General features: G+C 37.8%; 1 protein-coding gene across 13 annotated transcripts in view; it reads left to right on the plus strand.

Moving 5' to 3' along the window:
- Positions 1–19478, plus strand: part of LOC135281725 (3-phosphoinositide-dependent protein kinase 1) — a 77719-nt gene that overhangs the window by 28126 nt on the left and 30115 nt on the right. For 9 of the 13 annotated variants that reach the window (XM_064390844.1, XM_064390850.1, XM_064390849.1 and 6 more), the window contains exons 14-18: positions 10297–10338; positions 10911–11019; positions 12126–12217; positions 13070–13165; positions 16214–16330. In XM_064390844.1, coding sequence (XP_064246914.1) covers positions 10297–10338; positions 10911–11019; positions 12126–12217; positions 13070–13165; positions 16214–16330 — 456 coding nt within the window. Of the gene's footprint in view, positions 1–4463; positions 4796–10296; positions 10339–10910; positions 11020–12125; positions 12218–13069; positions 13166–16213; positions 16331–19478 lie in introns of those variants that run through there. The other 4 variants (XR_010348262.1, XM_064390847.1, XM_064390848.1 and 1 more) reach the window with 2 other exon arrangements.

A 19478-nucleotide genomic window follows, 5' to 3' on the forward strand; every position in this document is an offset into this window, starting at 1 on the left:
TATAGTAATCATGTGAATGAATCAGATGTATTTGTCTGGCAGACAGGCTCCACTGATAAAGCTTTTGAGAGAGTAAAATGCTGAACACAGCACTGACATTTCTAAAATTGAAATATTGGCTTCTGAAGCATTTTAAACATTAAGTTTAAATTTTAATATAGGTCATATGTGTGTTTAATCAAGGGACAATAAACTTACCAGCATGCTTTTAACTAATGCTAACTAAAAGAGAAAATAGTTAGTATGGGGGAGAAAAGGCTACTATTGAAATAGTAGATAGTTTTTCACCTTTTCAGCAGATGAGGGCTGGAAGCTTTCTTTCCAGGGTGTGTGTGTTGTGCATTTTAGTGGGGCCAACCTATTTTCTTGGGTAGAGAAGGAAGTGTGAAAATGTTGTACAATTGATTACTTGGCTTTTTTTTTTTTGTCTCATTGTGTAATGAGATGTCAATTTTATTTTTGGTCCTTGGCCAAACATTCAGGAACTCTGGAAAAAATGTAAGGAATTTAAATACAGATAATAAAGTAATATGGTGAGAAAAATCAAAGGCAAATATTGATACAAAGGGGAAAATATATGGTACTTAAAGCATATCTATAAAATGAAAATATTTTTCATATTGATCTCCTTTATCCTCTTCAAATTATGGCTGTTTTTTGTGGTCAAACATTTCTTGTCATGTTGCAAAAACACAACTTCCTATGTGCTAAAAAAAAAACTTCCCCAGTGCTATTTTCTATATCCTTGTGTTCCTAAATCTTGCAGAGGAGAATGACCTAGGTCTGGACAAAGGCATTCCTTCCTTGTTTTAAAAGCAGTATAATCATCACACCTATTTATTCACTCTACATATACCATTACTTTGCATTTTGAATTGTCATACTATGATGTGCTTTTCCTTCCTCCAAAGAAAGTTTTCTCTACAATGCTGAAAAAACTCATAGGCTACTGTTCTCTAGAAGCAGTATTTTAAGAACAATGGTTTATCAGCTTTCTCCGAAATTATGTGAATGTTGAATATTTTTTTGTACAGGGTGAAGGAGATTTATTATTGATCTCTTAAAAACTGCATTATGTGGTTGAACTTGATGGCAGTTCATCTTTTCCAGTCTTTAGAAGAGACAGTGCAGTTGCCTTTTCTCTTGGAGCAACTGCATTCCTGTAGTCGTCTGCAGCCCACCACATACGGAAACCTAAGAGAAGCAAATCCCTGGCTTACTGTGTCTGGTGTTAAAGGGCAGAAGGGCCCCTGTAAATGGCCGAGGAAGACAGAAAAGTGTTCCCCTTTGCATCATGAGAAATCCCATCACATACAAAGTATACTCCTTGTTGCTCAAATTTGAATAGCACACTGTACCTTTGATCTGTGTTTGTAGTAAGCTATATGTGCTGTTCTAACCAAGATGACATGTATTTTAAATCTGTTGCAGTGCTATCCATTTGTTCTCTAGCTGTCAAATTCCGGCCATGTATTGTGTCTGCTGGAGACAACCCTACCACTTCTGGATTTACTCTCTGGTATTGCGATCTGAACAGACATATTCCCAGCTTCATACAGGAGTTTGGCAGTGATGGAGATTCACAGTGCCACTGCTGTTCAGTGTGATAAAACTTGGCCTCACATAAAAATGTCTGGCAAAATGACCACCATTGGCTTGTTAACTAGGTAGAGATCTAGGTGTGCTTTAACGTGTTTTCTATAACATTTAGATTTTTAGTCATTTTACCATAGCAAATTAATTGTGTTTTTTCACACCTTGAAAATCTTCTCTCAGTAGGCTTTCATCATGCCCACCAAAAGCTTTCAGCCAGCCTTGTAGATCTTGGTAGCAATAAGCTGTCAAGAAGGTATCTGGAAGGCTGATGTCTGCATTCTAGAAGTCCTTTTTTTATTTTTTATTTGACAATGCTGTTATTGGAAAACTGTAAGCATCTCTTACAGGCATCACTCCACTTAGAGCTTCAGTATTCCTAATCCAGTCTTACTTAGCTACTGCTTTTTTGGGAAGGAACTAGAACTGTCCTGGGAAAGGTATTTCTATTTCTTGGACTATCTGTAGAATCTGTGGGTTTGAAAGGTGGCAAGAGTATAGAGTGAGGCATCACAAAGCAATTGTGGATTTAAGTATGTTTTGCCAGTTTGTCCACTTAAATGTGTGTTGAAAGGTGCTGCATACTATGAAGGGCTGGTACCCATTTTAAATGCTTATACCTGATGTGGGGTAGAATCAGGTCTTTGTCCTGAAGATCACTCCTGTGGTTCATGGGCGTTCATGGAATGAAATGTGCAAAGGAGGTTCTTCAGAGCTGCACATAGGCCAGGTGATTTTTCTGCTTTTAATCCAAGGTGTTCAAAGGAGAAAAAAAAATTAGGTACTTGAAGACTCTCCTTAAGATTTTTCCTTACTGCAGACCTACTGAAAACCCAATCTGTTGATTCATTCCATCTCTTGAACTTTCAACAGTTGTTGATAATTTATGAAGAATCTGGCCAATAGTGTTGTAATTTTGGTTTGCTTGGTATTTAAACTTCAGAAAGGTATTTTTTCCATCTTTTTCTGTGGTGTGGAGCTTAACAAAAGGATGAAGTACTACTGCCCGGTCACAAGAAATTTAGGACTAGTTTAATAAACTGAGAAATTAGTTTGTTACCATTTGCCTTAAAGTCCAGTTTTGTAAAGCTTTTGTATTAAGAAAAGTTACTTCAGATGTGATGTTGAGGCACTGTTAGCAGATTGATACTGCCTATTACAATTCTGTTTGCTAGGCACTTAGGTGCTGAAAAGATCAAATTATCAGTACTGTGCTCTACTTGTCTCCTTCTGATGTGATTTAATTGTGAAGTATCTGCTATATATAAGTCTGAATTTTCTGAATGATTTAGTAAAGTCAGGACAATTACTTCATTTGGCCTGTGGATAAAACACTTGATTTCAACATCTTGCTGAGGACAAAACTTGTGTATTAATAGTTGCCTAAAGATGTGGCCTCTGGATGGATTCTGATAATTTTTTCTACTAGTAAATTGCACAAATAGATGTAGTATTTATATCTGAAATTTTGCTGAATGCCTGTAATGCTTCATGGAAATATTTTATGAATCAAATGGAAATGCTCCTGCAAAGCCTTGTGATGCAGATTGTCTATCAGGTGATCAAGTGAGCTTACAGACAAGTAGTTCTGTAATCCAAAATGGCATGTTTTCATTTATGACTGATAATTTCAGAGTGTTTCCTCTTTCATAGAAGAAATTACCATTATGCAACAAACAGTTGGAGAGGTTCTTAAGCACCCAATAGCCTGGTGTTAGAGTAAAGAGAATATACTGAGTTGGAAAGGACCCATCAAGGTCATCAAGTCCAACTCTTGGCGCTGCACAGGACTCCCCAGCAATCCTACCATGTGCCAGACACCTTCTTGAACTCAGGCAGGCTTGCTAGTGTGACCACTTCCTGGGGAGCCTGTTCCAGTGTTCGGCCACCCTCTGAGTGAAAAGCCTTTTCCTGACACCTAACTTAAAGCTCCTGTGACTCAGCTTCATACCATTTCCTCAAGTCCTTTCCCTGGTCAAGAGAGAAATCTGTCTGTCAGCTGGGCCATGAATGTAGATGATTGCCATTTGACAAAGCTTCCTATGGCCATGTATTAACTGACTTGATGTGGTGAATGTTCACAATGGTAGCAGAACTGAAAACTACTCTATCTGACAAAAGAGAAAAATTAGGAACCAAGAACCATAATCAGTTTTGATAGTTGTATGCTGTTTTCAGGTTGGTGGCAGTCAGTTACATGTGTAATATGCTCTACCTGGTTTGTAGCTGTAACTGTGATGTACAGAAAAAAAGAAAAAACTCACCCCAAAGAAACAAAACCCCTGACCCCCCCTCAACAAACCACAAAACAATCTCCCCTCCTTCAAGAACTCGTGAAAACAGAAGCAAATAATGCAATGATGTGATACACACTTTTGTATTTTTATTCTTCTAAGGTTATTTGCTGGCTCTTGTTGGCCTCTAGTTCAGTCTGTGTTATTTAAATTCTAATATATGAATTATTTGGATTGATTCATGTTCGGGGCCATGGTGTTGTATGTATTGATGTACAGCCTTGAATGTGAATAATTATTGTAAACTATATTTTACACCTTTTTTCTGGCTTTATTATATAAATTTTCTATTGGTCGATGATTTAATCATATCTCATAATTTAATGACTGTTTATTCTCCTCTCGACAGATCTCTGTGCTGTAGATGTGTAGTTAGTGACTGGATGACGGATTTCACTTATGCTTGGTAGTCTGTAATAAAGGCATGTAGGGTTCTGCGCGGCCTCCGCCTCTTCCTTCCGCCGTGGGGCGGGGGGCATGGGGTACAGACAGCCCCGCGGCCTCTGGCCCGGCAGCGGCCCTGTCGCCGACGTGGGCGCTGCTCCCGGGGCCCCAAGCCGGAGCCGCCGGGGCCGCGGGCGAGAAGGGGCAGGGCCCTGTTCCAGCCGACGCTTCCGGTGGGCGGTGCGCCGGGGGCCAGGCAGCCGGGGCGGCCCCTTCCGGCGGTGGCGAGGATGGCGGCGGAGAACCACTGTGAGTTCCCGGTGCCCCCGGCTGGCGGCCTCGGCGCGGGCGGGCCGTGCCGTCGGTGTAGCTCGGCGCCGCTGCCTGGCGCGGGGCCCGGCAAGTGGGTCAGGCTCAACGTGGGGGGCACCTGCTTCTTGACCACTCGACAGACGCTCTGCAGGGACCCTAAGTCCTTCCTCTTCCGCCTCTGCCAGGCCGACCCCGACCTGGACTCGGACAAGGTGAGCGCGGGCCCCGCCGCGCCCGCACCCCGCTTCGGGCTCGCTCGCTCCCCCCGGCGCCGCGCCCGCTCCCCGCTCCGGGCCCGCTCCCCGCCTGCCGCGCTGAGGGTGCGCTGCGGCTGGTGCCCGCTCCCGCTGTGACGCCTGCCTAGGCGGCCGCCGGCGTGAAGGGAACGCGCGGCTCGGCGCTGCGGTGCGGGGCGGCAGGAACGACTCTGCTGTCGTGGAGGGAGTCTTCCTGAAGAGTGTTGCTTAATGAGTATGTCGTGCGAAGCAGTTGGGTTTGTGGATAACAAAACTGCTCGTAAATAGAGCAGACAGCACAGTATCGTCTGTACGTTTGTGTCATATTTTTATGTTGTTTGACGGGGTTTAGTTTTAGCGTTTTTATGAAATATCTGTATGCATTGACACTGTGTTATTTCTGCACTGTCATTATTCTCTTGTTCAATAACAAGAACCAGAGCAAAGTACTTTTGATAATAATCTCTCACTTAGACATAGCATTCTGTCTTTTCAGCAATTCTTAGAGGAAAAGAATTCTCTGTGTTACATAGAGTTGCATATTCTGCATAGATTGCAAGTAGTGGGTGAATATTTTGGTATTCACTCCGACTCATTTTTAGTAGGGAAAGAAAATTATTAAGATTTTATTTGTGGTGTGGTATGTAGTAGTGGATGTAAAGTATATAGTGCTGGCTCTGAAATAAATTTTGAAGCATCACGGACAAAAAAGCATTTTCCACAGTTAGGGAAAGGAAAGGAACAGCTTATACCCTTATAACCAACAGGTTGAAAATAAGGAGTTGTTTATTATATCTAAATTTTGGATATTTTTTTTCTTTTCAGTGAGGTTAGTAGATTTCATAATTTTTTCAGGTGTAACTTCCTGAAAGGATAATTGAACAGTTAAGATAGGGAATGTAATGTTCCTGAGTTAGAAGTAAAAAAAGTTGAAATGTGGTGGTGGGGGAATTGTTTTGTAGTTGTCTTTGGTTTTGGTTGTGATTTTTATGCAGACTTAAATTTACCTATAAAACTAAATTTAAAAATGTAGGTGGCTTGCTGATAGGTCAGCTTTGTTTGGGAGAGAGTAGGAAAGCATTCCTCTAAGGTTTCCTAATTAAAAGATAAATCACTGCCGTATGCTCTGGCAAATAGGAGGGCCGACTGTGTCCTGCACTGTTGTCCAGCATTGCCAGCTGGGCAAAGGAGGAGATTGTCCCATTCTCCTCTGTTTTGGGGTGTGGCCTCACTTTGAGTCCTGTAGCCAGTTTTGGGCGCCACAATATCAGAAGGGTCTAAGGCTCTTAGAGAGCATCTGAAAGAGGAATGCAAAATTTCTGAAGGGGAAGCCATAGGAGAAATAGCTGAGGTCACTTGGCTTCTTCAGCCGGAGAAGAGGAGGCCGAGGGAAGGCTCATCACTGTCTGCATGTTCCTCTTGAGGGATAATATCGATCTCTGTTCTGTGTGACCATTGACAGGATCCAAGGGAAAGGCATGGAGCTGTGTCAGGGAAGTTTTTGTTGGATATAAGGAAAAGTTTATTTTCAAAGAAGTTGGTTGAACACAGGAACAGGCTTCCCAGGGACTGGTCATGGCCCCAAGCCATGAGGTTGACAAAGCTCAGGCACACGGTGGGAGTGTTGGGGCTGTGTTGTGCACGGCAATGAGTTACACTTCATCCTTGTGGGTCTCTTCCAACTCAGGATATTCTGTGATTCTATGATTTCCTTAATGCTTCCTACTTTAAATAACTGAAAGGTAACATGTTGGCCTTTTAAACTCCCTTCAGGTACTAATGTTGAGTAGGACAGGGCAGCCTGTCTCTTTGCTGTCTGGTATGTTTCCACTTGTAATGGGAGAAAGATTAACCTTTGGCACACCCTGTGGCCAAACTAGTGTTGAATGGATTAGGATAGTGAAATTGACCCTCTGAATTTAGGATGTTTCACAATGTCACTCACAGTTTTAAAACTGTTGGAGAATCATTTCAGATTTCAGCAAAAAATGAGCTGTAGTGGTTATATTTACTGTTCAGAATAGCATTTGTTTTCCATGGTATTTAAATCTTGGTTTAGAGATGGATATGTAAAAATAGACAAGCAGAGCTTTGCTCACCTTGTCATCATTGTTTAATATAATGCTTTTACTGCATTACTGTTAATAATTTCCATCTATTTCCTTGTTTCAGCGTCTTCCTATTTTAGCTATATACCAGTTTTTTGTTTGCAAACTGTTCTAGCATTCTTTTAACTTTCCTCTAGGAAGGAGATTGTCAAACTTTCATAATAAGGTTTTGGCAGTAGTATTCATGCTTGTATTTTAATGCCTTTCTAAAGTTGGCATAGAATCTGTCAAAGAAGGAAGCATGCACGCACTGAGTGGTTTAGAAAAATCCAAGTCTTCCTGCTAGCACAACTTTGACTGTCAGCATTAAGAAATATCTAAATTCTAGTCATTATTCTAGGAAGTAACAGATGCATTTCATTTGTCCATGAGATTTCTGACTTGTCAGATGGGTTGTGTTACTGGTATAGTTTTGATAAGTACCGCTGGTTTGCAGGCACTCAAAGTTTTTAGGCCACGCAGTTTGTGAAAAATTCACTAGTTCAGTATTTAAAAAGCACAGATGATAGGGATGACAATTATATATAAATCCAAGTTTAGTACCAGGTACTACTGTGTTTCTCTGCATATTGCTGCCTTTATAAGAACTCAGAATATGTAAATGATGTAAAATTAAAAAATTATGTAAAACTAAAATATTCATGTTAGAGCCTTGAGCCAAGAGCTTGATGGTATTGAGTCATACCATCACCTGCCATACCATACACCGTCTTGTATCCAGATCCAGTGCTGATCCCAATGAAGATAATTAATTGGAAATAAATTTATGACATTTCTGCTAGTGTTTTAATGCAATTCTTGGGGAGATTATTAAATGGGATTAGAGAGATGTATGTATTTGGTGCACCTTTTGAGTCCTTCTGGAATCCTGTACGGGATTCTAGCATCCACAATTCAAGGTCATAGCAGGGCAGTGACTAGTCTCAAGGTGAAATATGATTTAATGTAAAGTTTTAAAGAACAAAACTTTTTTATGGCAAGGAGTTTAAGGAGTGACTTCCAGAGGTACATACATGGAGACAAGAAATCTAATAGTGAAGCCCGTTCAGTCTAGTAAAGGTGTTGTGAAGTACAGCTAGCAAAGTGTCAAACTATAGATGTCCTTGCTAGAAAGTACATAATATTACCAGTGACAGTAATTATTTATTGGAATGGTTAGGTTTCACTGCTACTTTCTAAACGTTGTAACTAAATTAAGTTTTTTATGTTTTTTAAACTAAGATCAGGGTAAGTGTTCATTATGATTCCTTCGAGCCTCAGCCTCTATAAAGATCGAAGTGAAAACATTTGTAACGGGAATACATGATCACTTAATTGCTTTGGTCAGTGTTTTTCAAAGGAATGTAGTTGTGAGCTACACTGACTTTTCATTGGTATGCTGAACCAGGTGATTGAAAATTTAAGAGCAAGTTACTAGGTTTCCTCTAAAATTCCATGATGTTTGTAACTTGAACTAAACATTACTGTGGGAGAGTGGTAATAAACAAATGTAGTCTTCTCTGTATGTAGGCAATGCTGTCTTGTAAATGGTGTCCTTGTAAATATGCACGAAAAAGGCCTAGAACTTACAGACAATGAAGAAAAAAGCTCTGGGAGAAGAATGTAATGCAGAAGTAGAACTGAGTAGAGATACAAACAGTCCTGTGATTAACTAGCAGTTTAGGGCTGGATGCACAAAGACAACATGCATTTGTTTTGAATTTTCTTATGAAGAACGTCAACATTTGCAGGAAACACCTCGAAGTGTGGGGTGATATGACTATACTGAATAGAGAGGAAACTTGAATTTCTGCTGCTGTTATGGTAAACAGTAACACCTATTTCTATAATGTACATCTGAAAGAGAGAGAGCTTTGAAACCTTATTAGAATATAAGTTTGTCTGACATTTGTGGTATTCACCTGAAGTTTAGGAAATGGCTTCAAAATACCTACACTAGTTGTGTCAGTGAAGATGCTAACTTTCTCAAAGCTCGTAGAAAAAACAGCTTACTAGTAAGCAGAGGAAATTGCATAGATGAGACATCAAAGTCTACTAATACTTAAGCTAGCAAGCCTAAAGCTAGTTATGTGCATGCAAACTAGCTACCTCTTTAAATTGTCCAGTTCACATTGGATCATGTTTGCAATTTATTATTTTATCTTACAATAAAACAGTTTTTATTAAAAAGTGTCCAAAAGCTAATTACATGTGATAATACAGTGTGTTTTCATGTACGTGTGGATGAAAACAGCTCTGACAATATTCTGAAATACTTACAATCTGTATTTTTAGAGTTCTAAGTAGAGCAGATGACTACGCTTCTGTGTCAGCTTGTACTGGATTTATGTTTACATAAATATCCTTAAAGATCTAGTGTAATCGGCCTTTCTTAGTGATTTCAACGTGAAGTGCTTAGCATACACTGAAGAATATTGAGGCAGCTCACTCAAAAGGAGGAGTGATAAGGCATTTTCTACAGGAAGATGCTGAGGAAGTAAATTTTTCTTCGTCACTCACTATATGCGTTATTTGCATATGCTTACAATATTCTTTACTGATCGGTTTATCTCTGGGCTCTTGACTCCCTGGTGCTAGTGTGTAGCATATCTGAGCTGTCAGGTCAATGTTCAAGACACACATCCTCCTCTTAATGTTAATTAATGCATATTTTCTATGTCTGTAATCTGAGCAAGCAACTTTTGCATGGAATTTAGATGCTTAAGTGAATCCTGTTGACAGAATTTGGGTTGCACACTTAGAATTTAGCCAGAGTTCTTTAACTGCTGATATTTTCTAATGTTTTTAAAAAAATCTATTACAGCAAAAATGGTAGGACTTTTGTGTGCTTTCTTTTTTATTATTTTTCAAGGTTTGATCACATTCTTGGTAGTGATGATTTTTTGAGTATCTCCTGTAAACTACTAGAATACTAAAGAATAAGTTAAAAAGTATTTGGGGTGCTGACACATCTCTCTAGTATATATCTGTAGGATATCCATTGCACCAAAACCTTATGTACTAATGGATTCATACAGTCAGTAATCCACTTGATAGTAGATAAGAGCAGTGGATCAGTTAGAAATCTTTCTATGAATCTTCCTTAGATCTCCGGCCAGCACAAAGTATGTCAGTACTATCTTGATTGCAGGAGTTCACACATAGATTCTAAATAACATAGGAATTACCAATTTTGCTTCTTTATCTCTTTGTCAAGAATATCAGCTCTGCAGATAAATTTCTTGAACTGTTTTGCAATTCACAAAACGCTGTGGTCTGTTTGGTAAATTGAGCATTGGTTTTCAAGTATTCATCTAGCCATCTATTACTTCACTTGTCTGCATGAGATAGGTAGGAATTGCATCTTCAGTGTACTTTTTTTTTTTTTAGAAGATGCATGTACAACCCTTTCTTGGTACACAGCAGTTATCAGTGAGTATTTGTACATGTGAGCAAAGACAAAGGCAAATGTTTTTAGAACAAAGTGTTGAGGTTAAAAAAATAAGTTTGTTTGCCTTTAATTAAAAAAAAAAGAAGCTTAAAAAGGAAAAATTGGTATTTGAAGCTTGCTAGAATGTAGCCATTGTTCTGACTCTTCAGGCTCCCAAACAAGATTACCTGGTTTTAAGTGCTATTTTTAACCTTAACTTTTGGTGTTCTCACTTACTGCTTGGATCTTTCATGCTAACAATGTTGTTAATCATTGATAAGGGGTTAGGGGGATTGATCAGATACAAAAAGTTGTGTATTGGATGATTTGATTGATCAGTCTGATACCATGACAGTTATATTGTTTAATTCCTTGTACTGTCTTTAATAAATCTGGCTTTCAGGGATTTGGCTATATCTGAATACCTGCTCACTGCAAGATGAATATTAGCTTGCAGTTCCCACTTGGATGTTCAATTAATTGTGATGTTTTTGATTTGTTTGGTTTGGGCTTTGGTGTTCTCTTGCTTTGTTTTGGGTTGTTTGTTTGGTTTGTGTTTGTTTTTCTAATCTAGGATGAAACAGGTGCCTATTTAATAGACAGAGACCCAACCTACTTTGGGCCAGTGCTGAACTATCTCAGACACGGAAAACTGGTTATTAACAAGGACCTAGCTGAGGAAGGTAAGACGTCTCTAAATATCTCATTTGCTTGCCACTTGCTTATTATTTTCACTTCTTTTGAATCACCAAAATTAACTTAGAACAAGATGGCAAACCTTAACCAGTGTAGCATTTCTATCTGTTTCAAGCAGAACTGATAGGTATCATGCAGTTATAGTATATAGGGTTATTTGAGCATTTTGAGTACAATTCCTGATTTCACAGCCTGCATTTTCAGTTGGAACATAAGTATTGAAACAAGAGGGGAGATGTCTTTTATTGTGTAACCTTGTATCTTTCCTGTGTAACTGTGAAATATTTGGGTTTAGTTCTCTTTAAGCAAAAGAGTGCTGCCTAGGAAGCAAGCTTTAGAAGATGTAAAGCAAACTGAAAGTGAAGTTCTGGCATGTTCAGATGTGTGGAATATGGTTTTAAAGACTGAATTCTTCCCCCAGCTTCTCCCTCCTTATTCCCAGTTTGTATCAATTTTACCCTAATGGAGGATGACTGCTTTAAAACATATAGTAATAAAACTGTATTGATAGCATATTGAAGGAATTTATCAAAGAGTGATACAATTTAACAATACTAGGGGGAAATAGTATGAAATATAATTTCCACATGCACTGTGGGTGGAGAACAGGTAGGCCTTGAACATGTGAGTAGAAGCAGTATATATCTTTAAGTTTTTGTTTCAGACTCTTAAGATCGCAAATGACAGGAAGAAAAATGTTATGCTTGCTAGCAGCTTGCAGAGATTTTTCAGTAGGATTATTTAAATTTCTCTTTTGCATTCCAGCCTGAGGCAGGGCCTGAGGTATGGTAGTCTTATCAGTCTGCTATGGAACGGTATCTGTGAGCATTTTTTTGTTTCTTGTCTCATTTTATATGTGAAATGGCATCAGTTTTCTTTGGGATATTTTTAGGACAATTTTTTAGAATGAGCCAAACATTGAATTACATATACCTGAAAGAAGCCAGAATTGTTAGGTTGGTGAACTGCCTTATCATAGGGAAAAATAAATAATTTTCTCTAGTTGTTGAGAAGATAATCTTATGAACTGGTTGGTGATTTTGGCCTGGAGTCTTTAGTTACACTGTCTTCCCAAAAAATGTTTTCATGCTAGGTGTACTGGAAGAGGCTGAATTCTACAATATCACATCTCTAATAAAACTGGTAAAGGACAAAATAAGAGAAAGAGACAGCAGAATCTCTCAGGTGAGGCTGTTTTCTCATGTGCTTTTGATTATTTGTTCTATGACAAGTAGTGAGTGGATTCCATTTGTTTTTTTATGTAACTCCTGATTTCCCTAGTGAAATACTGAATGGTTGCCTCCATCGCTGGATGATCTGGAACCACTAGTACACAAAGATTAATATTCTTAATTGCTGGCTCCTGCCAGTCTGCTTACAAAGTTCACAGATCGTTTTCAAAAACTGAAAACATTCTAAGTAATTGTTCCAAAATGTTCAGTAATAGTAGAATTTGTCATAATATTTCTGGAAATAGTTATTTTAGAGAACAGCTTTTGTAGAACATAGCTTTCTCATTGACTTTTAAATATTCTGAATATGATGTGGTTGCCTAACTATGGTATAAATGCTGTTTATACAGTGTGTTTATGCAGCATATGTACAGATACTGTTTAGCTCCTGTCATATGTTTTTGTAGTAAATTTGCTTTCTTTATTTGTATTGCTCTGTGATTGAGAAGGTTGCCTCTTCTCATAGCGGTTCGTGTTCTCCATGAAAGTGAATATGATAAAGTTGGTTTATTAACTCTGCTACTCAGGTAACTGGTAACTTCCCTGGTAACTGAGTATTCATGGAGATATTACAAACTTATATTGTTATTGACAAATTTCTCTTGAAGCTAGGCTGTTGGATCGCAAGGTTGCTCTCATAGCATTTACTATAGGTGTCAGCTGAAGTGGTCCTAGTTATTCGTTGCTCTTGATGGGTTCAAAGTGGTGTTGCTTACAATTTCTAGAGAGTAAGGGCAGCTTCAGACAAGTCACAAACATAGTGAATTTCCATGCCATGTTGAGCATCTTATATTTCTTCTTGAAGGTGCCAGTCAAACATGTATACAGAGTGCTGCAGTGTCAGGAAGAGGAGCTCACTCAAATGGTTTCCACAATGTCCGATGGCTGGAAATTTGAACAGGTAAAAAATCCGTATGGGGTATAGTTAACACAGTCTTCTATGAAATGAGTGTGAAGTACCTTTTGTGAAAGAGGAATATAAATTAAATTCCATGCATCTTTTTTTATTCAGTAATTTTCAGAATTTGGATAAAAATACACAGCAAAGTTAAAATGCAATATTTGTGTTTGCATTTATCATTAAAAAAAAAAAAATCAGCTTTCCAGGAGGTAAATTTTGCTGACTTTCTATAAAAACATCTGCAACATCTGAAATGTAATTCTTCAGTGTCTACACATGAGCAGTTGAAGGGTGGATCAACCAGAATTAAGTAATACAAGTTTATGTGAATGATAGGTTAGATATGAAGAGCTCTGAGTAAAAGAGATGAGCTTGGGAGATAAATGTTTGCCAGGCCCAAAGAGTGATTCTTCAGATAAAAAAAAACCTGATGCACAAGGGAGGGTGGACTTTACCTGTGCAGATGTGAAGCTTGATAGCTGTGAGCTATGTGCATGTTCTTGTTCTTTGCAGTGCATAAAAATAGCTTTGTGTGTACATTCAGGAACACACTGTAAAATCGCAAGATCTATCTTTTATCTTTGATAATCTGTGTAAGTAAGAAATGAACTGTACAGCTGCTTTATCCTTCACATTCCTAATCCATCAGAGTATTTAAACTGCATTGAAGCAATGAATCTGTTAACTCTGAAACACAAGTGTTCATCTGCTAGCACCTTTTTCAGTGTCTGATGCTTACAATAGGAGAAATGGAAATAAGCACAAGCCCATTACCCTGTGTAGTCTCACTCTAACAACACAACAAAGCAACATTTAAAAAATGTTTATGACACAAAGGTGAAAGAGAACATTTTGTTCATATTTGACAAAATATGTAAGGTGCTAGTAAGGTGGAGACAGCCATGAGCAAATAGACTAAGCACAGAAGTACAGAGCAGGCTTTTTATGCTTCAGTACTCTGCTTCAAGTATTACCATTTGGCATGGCAAGTCAGTTTGCCATGCCAAATGTTATTTAAGTCCCTGAAAAAAACTCTCACTTAATACACGACTGTTTTTTGGCTGGTGCACGGAAAAAGGTTTTTCAACACTCTTTGTCAGGAGAAACTAGCTTTCATTACAAATAGGGCTCTTTACTTCTTAGCAGATTAAATGACACTATATCTTTTACCTATCCTAAATCCTTTGGGGATATTGTATTTGGGAGTAATACTGCTTTGACAGTGCAACTGCTGAAAGACCTATTATAATCTCTTTTAGAACTGGAAGAATCCATTGGTTCTTTTGGACATTACATCCTTGTTTCATCCAGCTGTCTCCCTACTTCCTCCCTCTCCCATGTTACATATTTTTAGACACATAGTTTGAAGAAGATAAACACAATAACTGCTTGATCTCATAATACTTAGTATCTCATTACCTCACACTAGCCCATTCCCTCCTTTGTACTCACTTGAAGCAGGATTAGAATATTGTGCATAAACAGTTTTATTGTTAATACCTTCAAACACTGTAGCATTTCTGTAAATTTTTCTAAGCCCATGCTGCTCAGCAACATGCTTTCTTTCAGAAGCAGTGTCTGGGGCAGTGCCCACCATGCTCTGTATGTGAAAAAAGATGGACTCATCAGCTTTTCAGCTTTTTCAGAGGAGTGATATTTTTACAGATTAAGAGTCCTTGTGCTCTGAGCCACATATAACATGCCCAAGTGGTTGGTTTTGAAACAAATGCTATTTTACACTTAGCATTTCAAAATTTTATCGTTAAATATGATTGTCTATGATTGTTAAATAGGAGTGGAATGTGCTGAACTGTTGATGCACTAATGCAGACGTATTGATGCCCTTTTTCAAAGAACACACTTGAAAGCTCTGCTAGAACAGTACAATCATATATTAGTCCCAGTCCAAAATCTATTACTAAAGATTATGCTGCCCCTCTTTTGTGAGTTGTTTTGTAGAGGACTTTTAGCTTTAATTGTTGCCTCTTCAGACAATCAGAAAAAAACCAGTATTTTGGCAATACAACAGTATAAAAAATTGTGGGCTATACAAAGTAGCTAAATAGAAATGCTTTAGACAGCGCTGGTGTTGATCATGTAAATTTTAATGATTAATGTAACCTGAGTCTGGCACCATAATGCAGTCATAAGTATGTTTACTGTATGAGGAGGATGGTGTTTAACTGCTGTCTTCAAAATTACTCACACACAAAGCAGGATATAAATAAAGTTACTGTTCAGGGGCTTTCTCATCTGTTGTAATCTCCAGTTTACTCAGAATAGGCAATTGTTGTCTAATTCTTCCCATATAAATTAAAGTCCTAATCTCTCTAAAGTGCCCTGACAAGCTGTGCTTTAATTTAAATGGGCTAGGAATTGCCATGTGTTAGTAAGGTAAAATTTGTTTTGTAATAAGAGATATTTAGCTGAGGTTGAACTTTAAATTATTAGAAGTTTGGCCAGTGTTCTTGGTGGTGATTTTTGTGGGAACAAGACAGTTGTTTTACATTCCAGTTATTTTCTTGGATCTTCTGTAACTTATTCCTTCTGAAACTAATCTAGACCACTCAACGTTTTTTCCTCTTGTTGAATTGTTATGTTTCCTTAGCTGTATTTTATCAATAGTTGGAACAAGATGAAGCTCTTTAATATACAGGCTTTATATATTGGTTTACATAACACCTTCCAGTCTTATATCCATGCTGCCTTCTCCACTTGTCAATGTATGATAGGAAAATAATGGTTACTTTTATAACGCACCAAACTTTGTTTTGCAGAGTAGTTGGCTACTACACAGTTATATGGGGAGTTTTCTGTCTTCTTAGCAGTAATTCTTAACTTCCATTTAAATTAAAAAGGGCTTTGCAACTGCCTCAGTGAATTTTACGTTGAAATGAAAGCTGTAGCTTGATAGAAACCTGTTCTAGTGGCGAGTAAGTGTTACCTGAAGGTCTGAGCTCATCTGTTACTTGTACAATTTGGATAATGGTATGTACTTCAGCTTTACAAAGGTTTCTTTTTGTGTTTTGCTTTGATTGGTTATTTCAGCTTGTCAGTATAGGTTCCCAGTACAGCTGTGGCCGGGCTCAGCAGTCAGAGTTTCTGCTGATAGTGTCACGGGAAGTGAAAGGGGAAGAGAGATGCTTCCAGAAATGCTGCAGTGAGGTGTGTCACACCATTCTTTTTGCCCTCACGGTGATATGCTTGGCCTCCTTGCGTTTCTGCTGCTTTCAGATCATTCCACTTTTTTTCTGGATGTACAGCACATAGTAATTTGTGTGTATTTGTGACTGGCTTTTATTTATATTCACAATATTTCATTACACATTATGAATGTCCACATTGTAAAAATAGAAAAACAACCGAACAAGAATCCCTCGGTTATTTAGTTCAGGGTTTTTCTTAGGAAGAGTTCTTATCTCTGCAATAACTTCTTTTCCTTAAATTTTCCTGCAAAATTAACAGCCTTTGATCCATACTTGTTAACTAAGAGATAAAAATCAAACGTAAGGAGCCCTAAAAATACACCTTTGAGTTCAATGGGTCCAGAAGGGGACATTTCTGGTAAACTAGGAAAATTATTATTTCATCCACCAAAGTTAAGTTCTGGGTTTGAACCCTTTATTTCTGGTAACTCAGAACTTAACTCTTTTTTAGGTGGATGAGATATGTTCACATTTGAACAACGAGTAACGGGAGTTTTTTTATAAGTAAAATATGGAGAAGTGAGGGGAGAACAAAATAGACAGTTTTACATCTTGTGTCAAGTTGGAAAAACATGCTGGGTGTTTCCTTAGCCTTATTGTTTTGTTGTTTTGGGGTTTTTTTCCATCTTTTTTTGATGATGAAATTTTCTTGAAATCCAAATGGAGAATCCTAGCTTCATTCATTCTCTATTTTTTTCATCCTTCCTTTTCCCCTTGTTCTGCTTTTTTGATTGCTGTGTTACTTCCAAATATTTGTGTGTTTGGGAAGGATTTTTTGCTCTCAGTAACATTGGAGGCAGTTTCTGTTTCTTTAAATATCTGTGCTACATTTCAAAATGTTGTATGTGAATTGATTTGGGAACCTGGTGCTTTGTAATTTTTTTCGTCAAAAAAATGCCTGGAGTACTTGTTCTTTTTCTTGCAACATATATGGTTATTTAGTCTGAAAGATGAGTATAACATTATAAAGATAACATGATAGTGAAATGGCTTAATAAAAACAAACCTTTCTTGTGACTTTATATGGACGCATAATCATGCAATTCTAGATTTGAAACAGGGACTGTTACCCAGCCATATAGCAGAATCTGCTTTCAATGTACCAAGCACTGTCTCTTTCTTGCAGTTGTATAGGTAACATTTGGAGTGTGAAATATGGGTTTTTCATACTTCCAACAACAGAGAAAGAATTGTGGCTTGTTAGTGATGTGTAGAGTACAGGCAGAATGATGTTATTCATGCGTTCATGTCCTGGATAGCTCAGAGTAAAAGACAGCATTGTAAAATGGAAGGTGGGGAGGGCAGTGAAGAGATCAATGTGGGTATAAAATAAAATTTTAAAAAATGAAATTTTGAAGTCTGACTATTGCATTAAGAGACCTAAAATAAATATTCTTTCAGGCCTGGTGTCAGTCATCAGTGCTGAGTTTTAAGAGCTGATATGTGTGTATCTTCATGACCTTTTCAAATCCTTTGGGAAGGCAGAACAATTGCATTATATGTTTAAAAGGCATAGAGTTGATTCTTAGATTCATACAGTTTGATTCTGTAAAAAAAAAATTGAGTGGAGGATTTTCTTTGATTCTGTTAGCTGATAGTATAATTTAAAATTTTGAAAGGACCGTTTTTTCAAGCTTTCTAGTGTACAAGGAGTTCACCACATCTGAAATAGAAGCAGTAATATTCAAAGTACAAGAATATTTAAAATAAAAATTGGTTTTGAGAATCAGACGATCACAAAATAGAGAAGGAAATTGCTAGTGGTGAAGTAGGAAAGTTAGTTAATATGAGTAACTCCAGTGGTAAGCAGAGGAAGAAGAAAGAGGAAGAAGACTGGGCTGCTGTTCGTGCAAGCTGGAGTGGTTATCTGAGATAGCAGTACTATTGCTGATTTGTCTGGTAAATATATTATATAGATTTTGAATCAATATTATTAAACCAATACAGCAAATCTGTATAGGCATGTTACTGAAATGTGTCTAGTTTAGAGATCTGTCTCAGTTCAAGTAGGCATGAGATTACTTCACTTCAAAAATAAGGTTCCTAATTATGAGACAGGAAATTCCTTCTTATGATTTCTTTTCAGAAAAATTGTGATCTCTTGGCACATGAAGCAGTAACTATATTTCTTTTGATTTAATAAAAGTAAAAGTAATGCTGCTTTCCATTCCTGCCTTTTTTTAGCTGTAGCTGACAGCCTACTAGTACCATCAACCCTTATTGCATACAAGCAGTAATGGATCCTTATCTAATGAATTTTCTGTGATAAGTAGCATTGGCATTTTCCTGTGCTCAGTTCTGGCACTGTTGGGGCTCACAAGGATGCTTAAATAGGATCGCAGTGCTTTAGTAAGGAGTGTAATGAAACAATTCATGAAAGGAATAAACCAATGCAGAAAAATAGATATATATATGCACGTATACGTACATATGTGTATATATATAAAAGCATACAAATCTATGGAATTTACCATTTCAACATGTAATTTTATCCTTCCTTAAGTTCTTGGTAATTTAAGCTACATTAAGCAAATGTGGCTTCAAAACAAAAAGTTTGTCCTTTCAGAAAGTCTGAGAAACAGTAGTCTGGATAATCTGAAATCCTTTGACCTCTTTTTCATACCTCATATTACTCTGATGTGTTGTGGCTTCTTTTGGGTTGTGGGTTGTGGGTGGTATTGTGGGGGCAGATGAACATGACAGGGGTTTATCAGCATCCTTCTTAAAGTGTTGTCACCAAGACTGGGAACAATGAAGTGACTTTTGGAAGAGGAGTGCTAAAACATTTTTCTGATCTCAGTTCCTGACAGAACAGTTCAGTTCTAATCTGCAATAATTTTCCATTGTTTCTTTTTCTGCCATCAGCCTTGTTGACCATTTCATAAAGCTACAATGACATTTCTAGCATGCAGTTGCTTCTTATGCAAATGCTACCTTTTTAGCTGCACACATATCAAACTGTTTATGAGAGTATTGTGAGTTGGAGTTTTGAGGAACTTGGGTCTCATTCTGCAAAAATGACTTTATCAACTGTTCAGTAGTGGCAGAAAGTCATTAGATGTTTTGCAGTCAGCTAAACTGATAATCCTATCCAACTGGCTAAAAGC

This window comes from Passer domesticus, chromosome 15 (genome assembly GCF_036417665.1).
Source record: "Passer domesticus isolate bPasDom1 chromosome 15, bPasDom1.hap1, whole genome shotgun sequence".
Taxonomy (NCBI): domain Eukaryota; kingdom Metazoa; phylum Chordata; class Aves; order Passeriformes; family Passeridae; genus Passer; species Passer domesticus.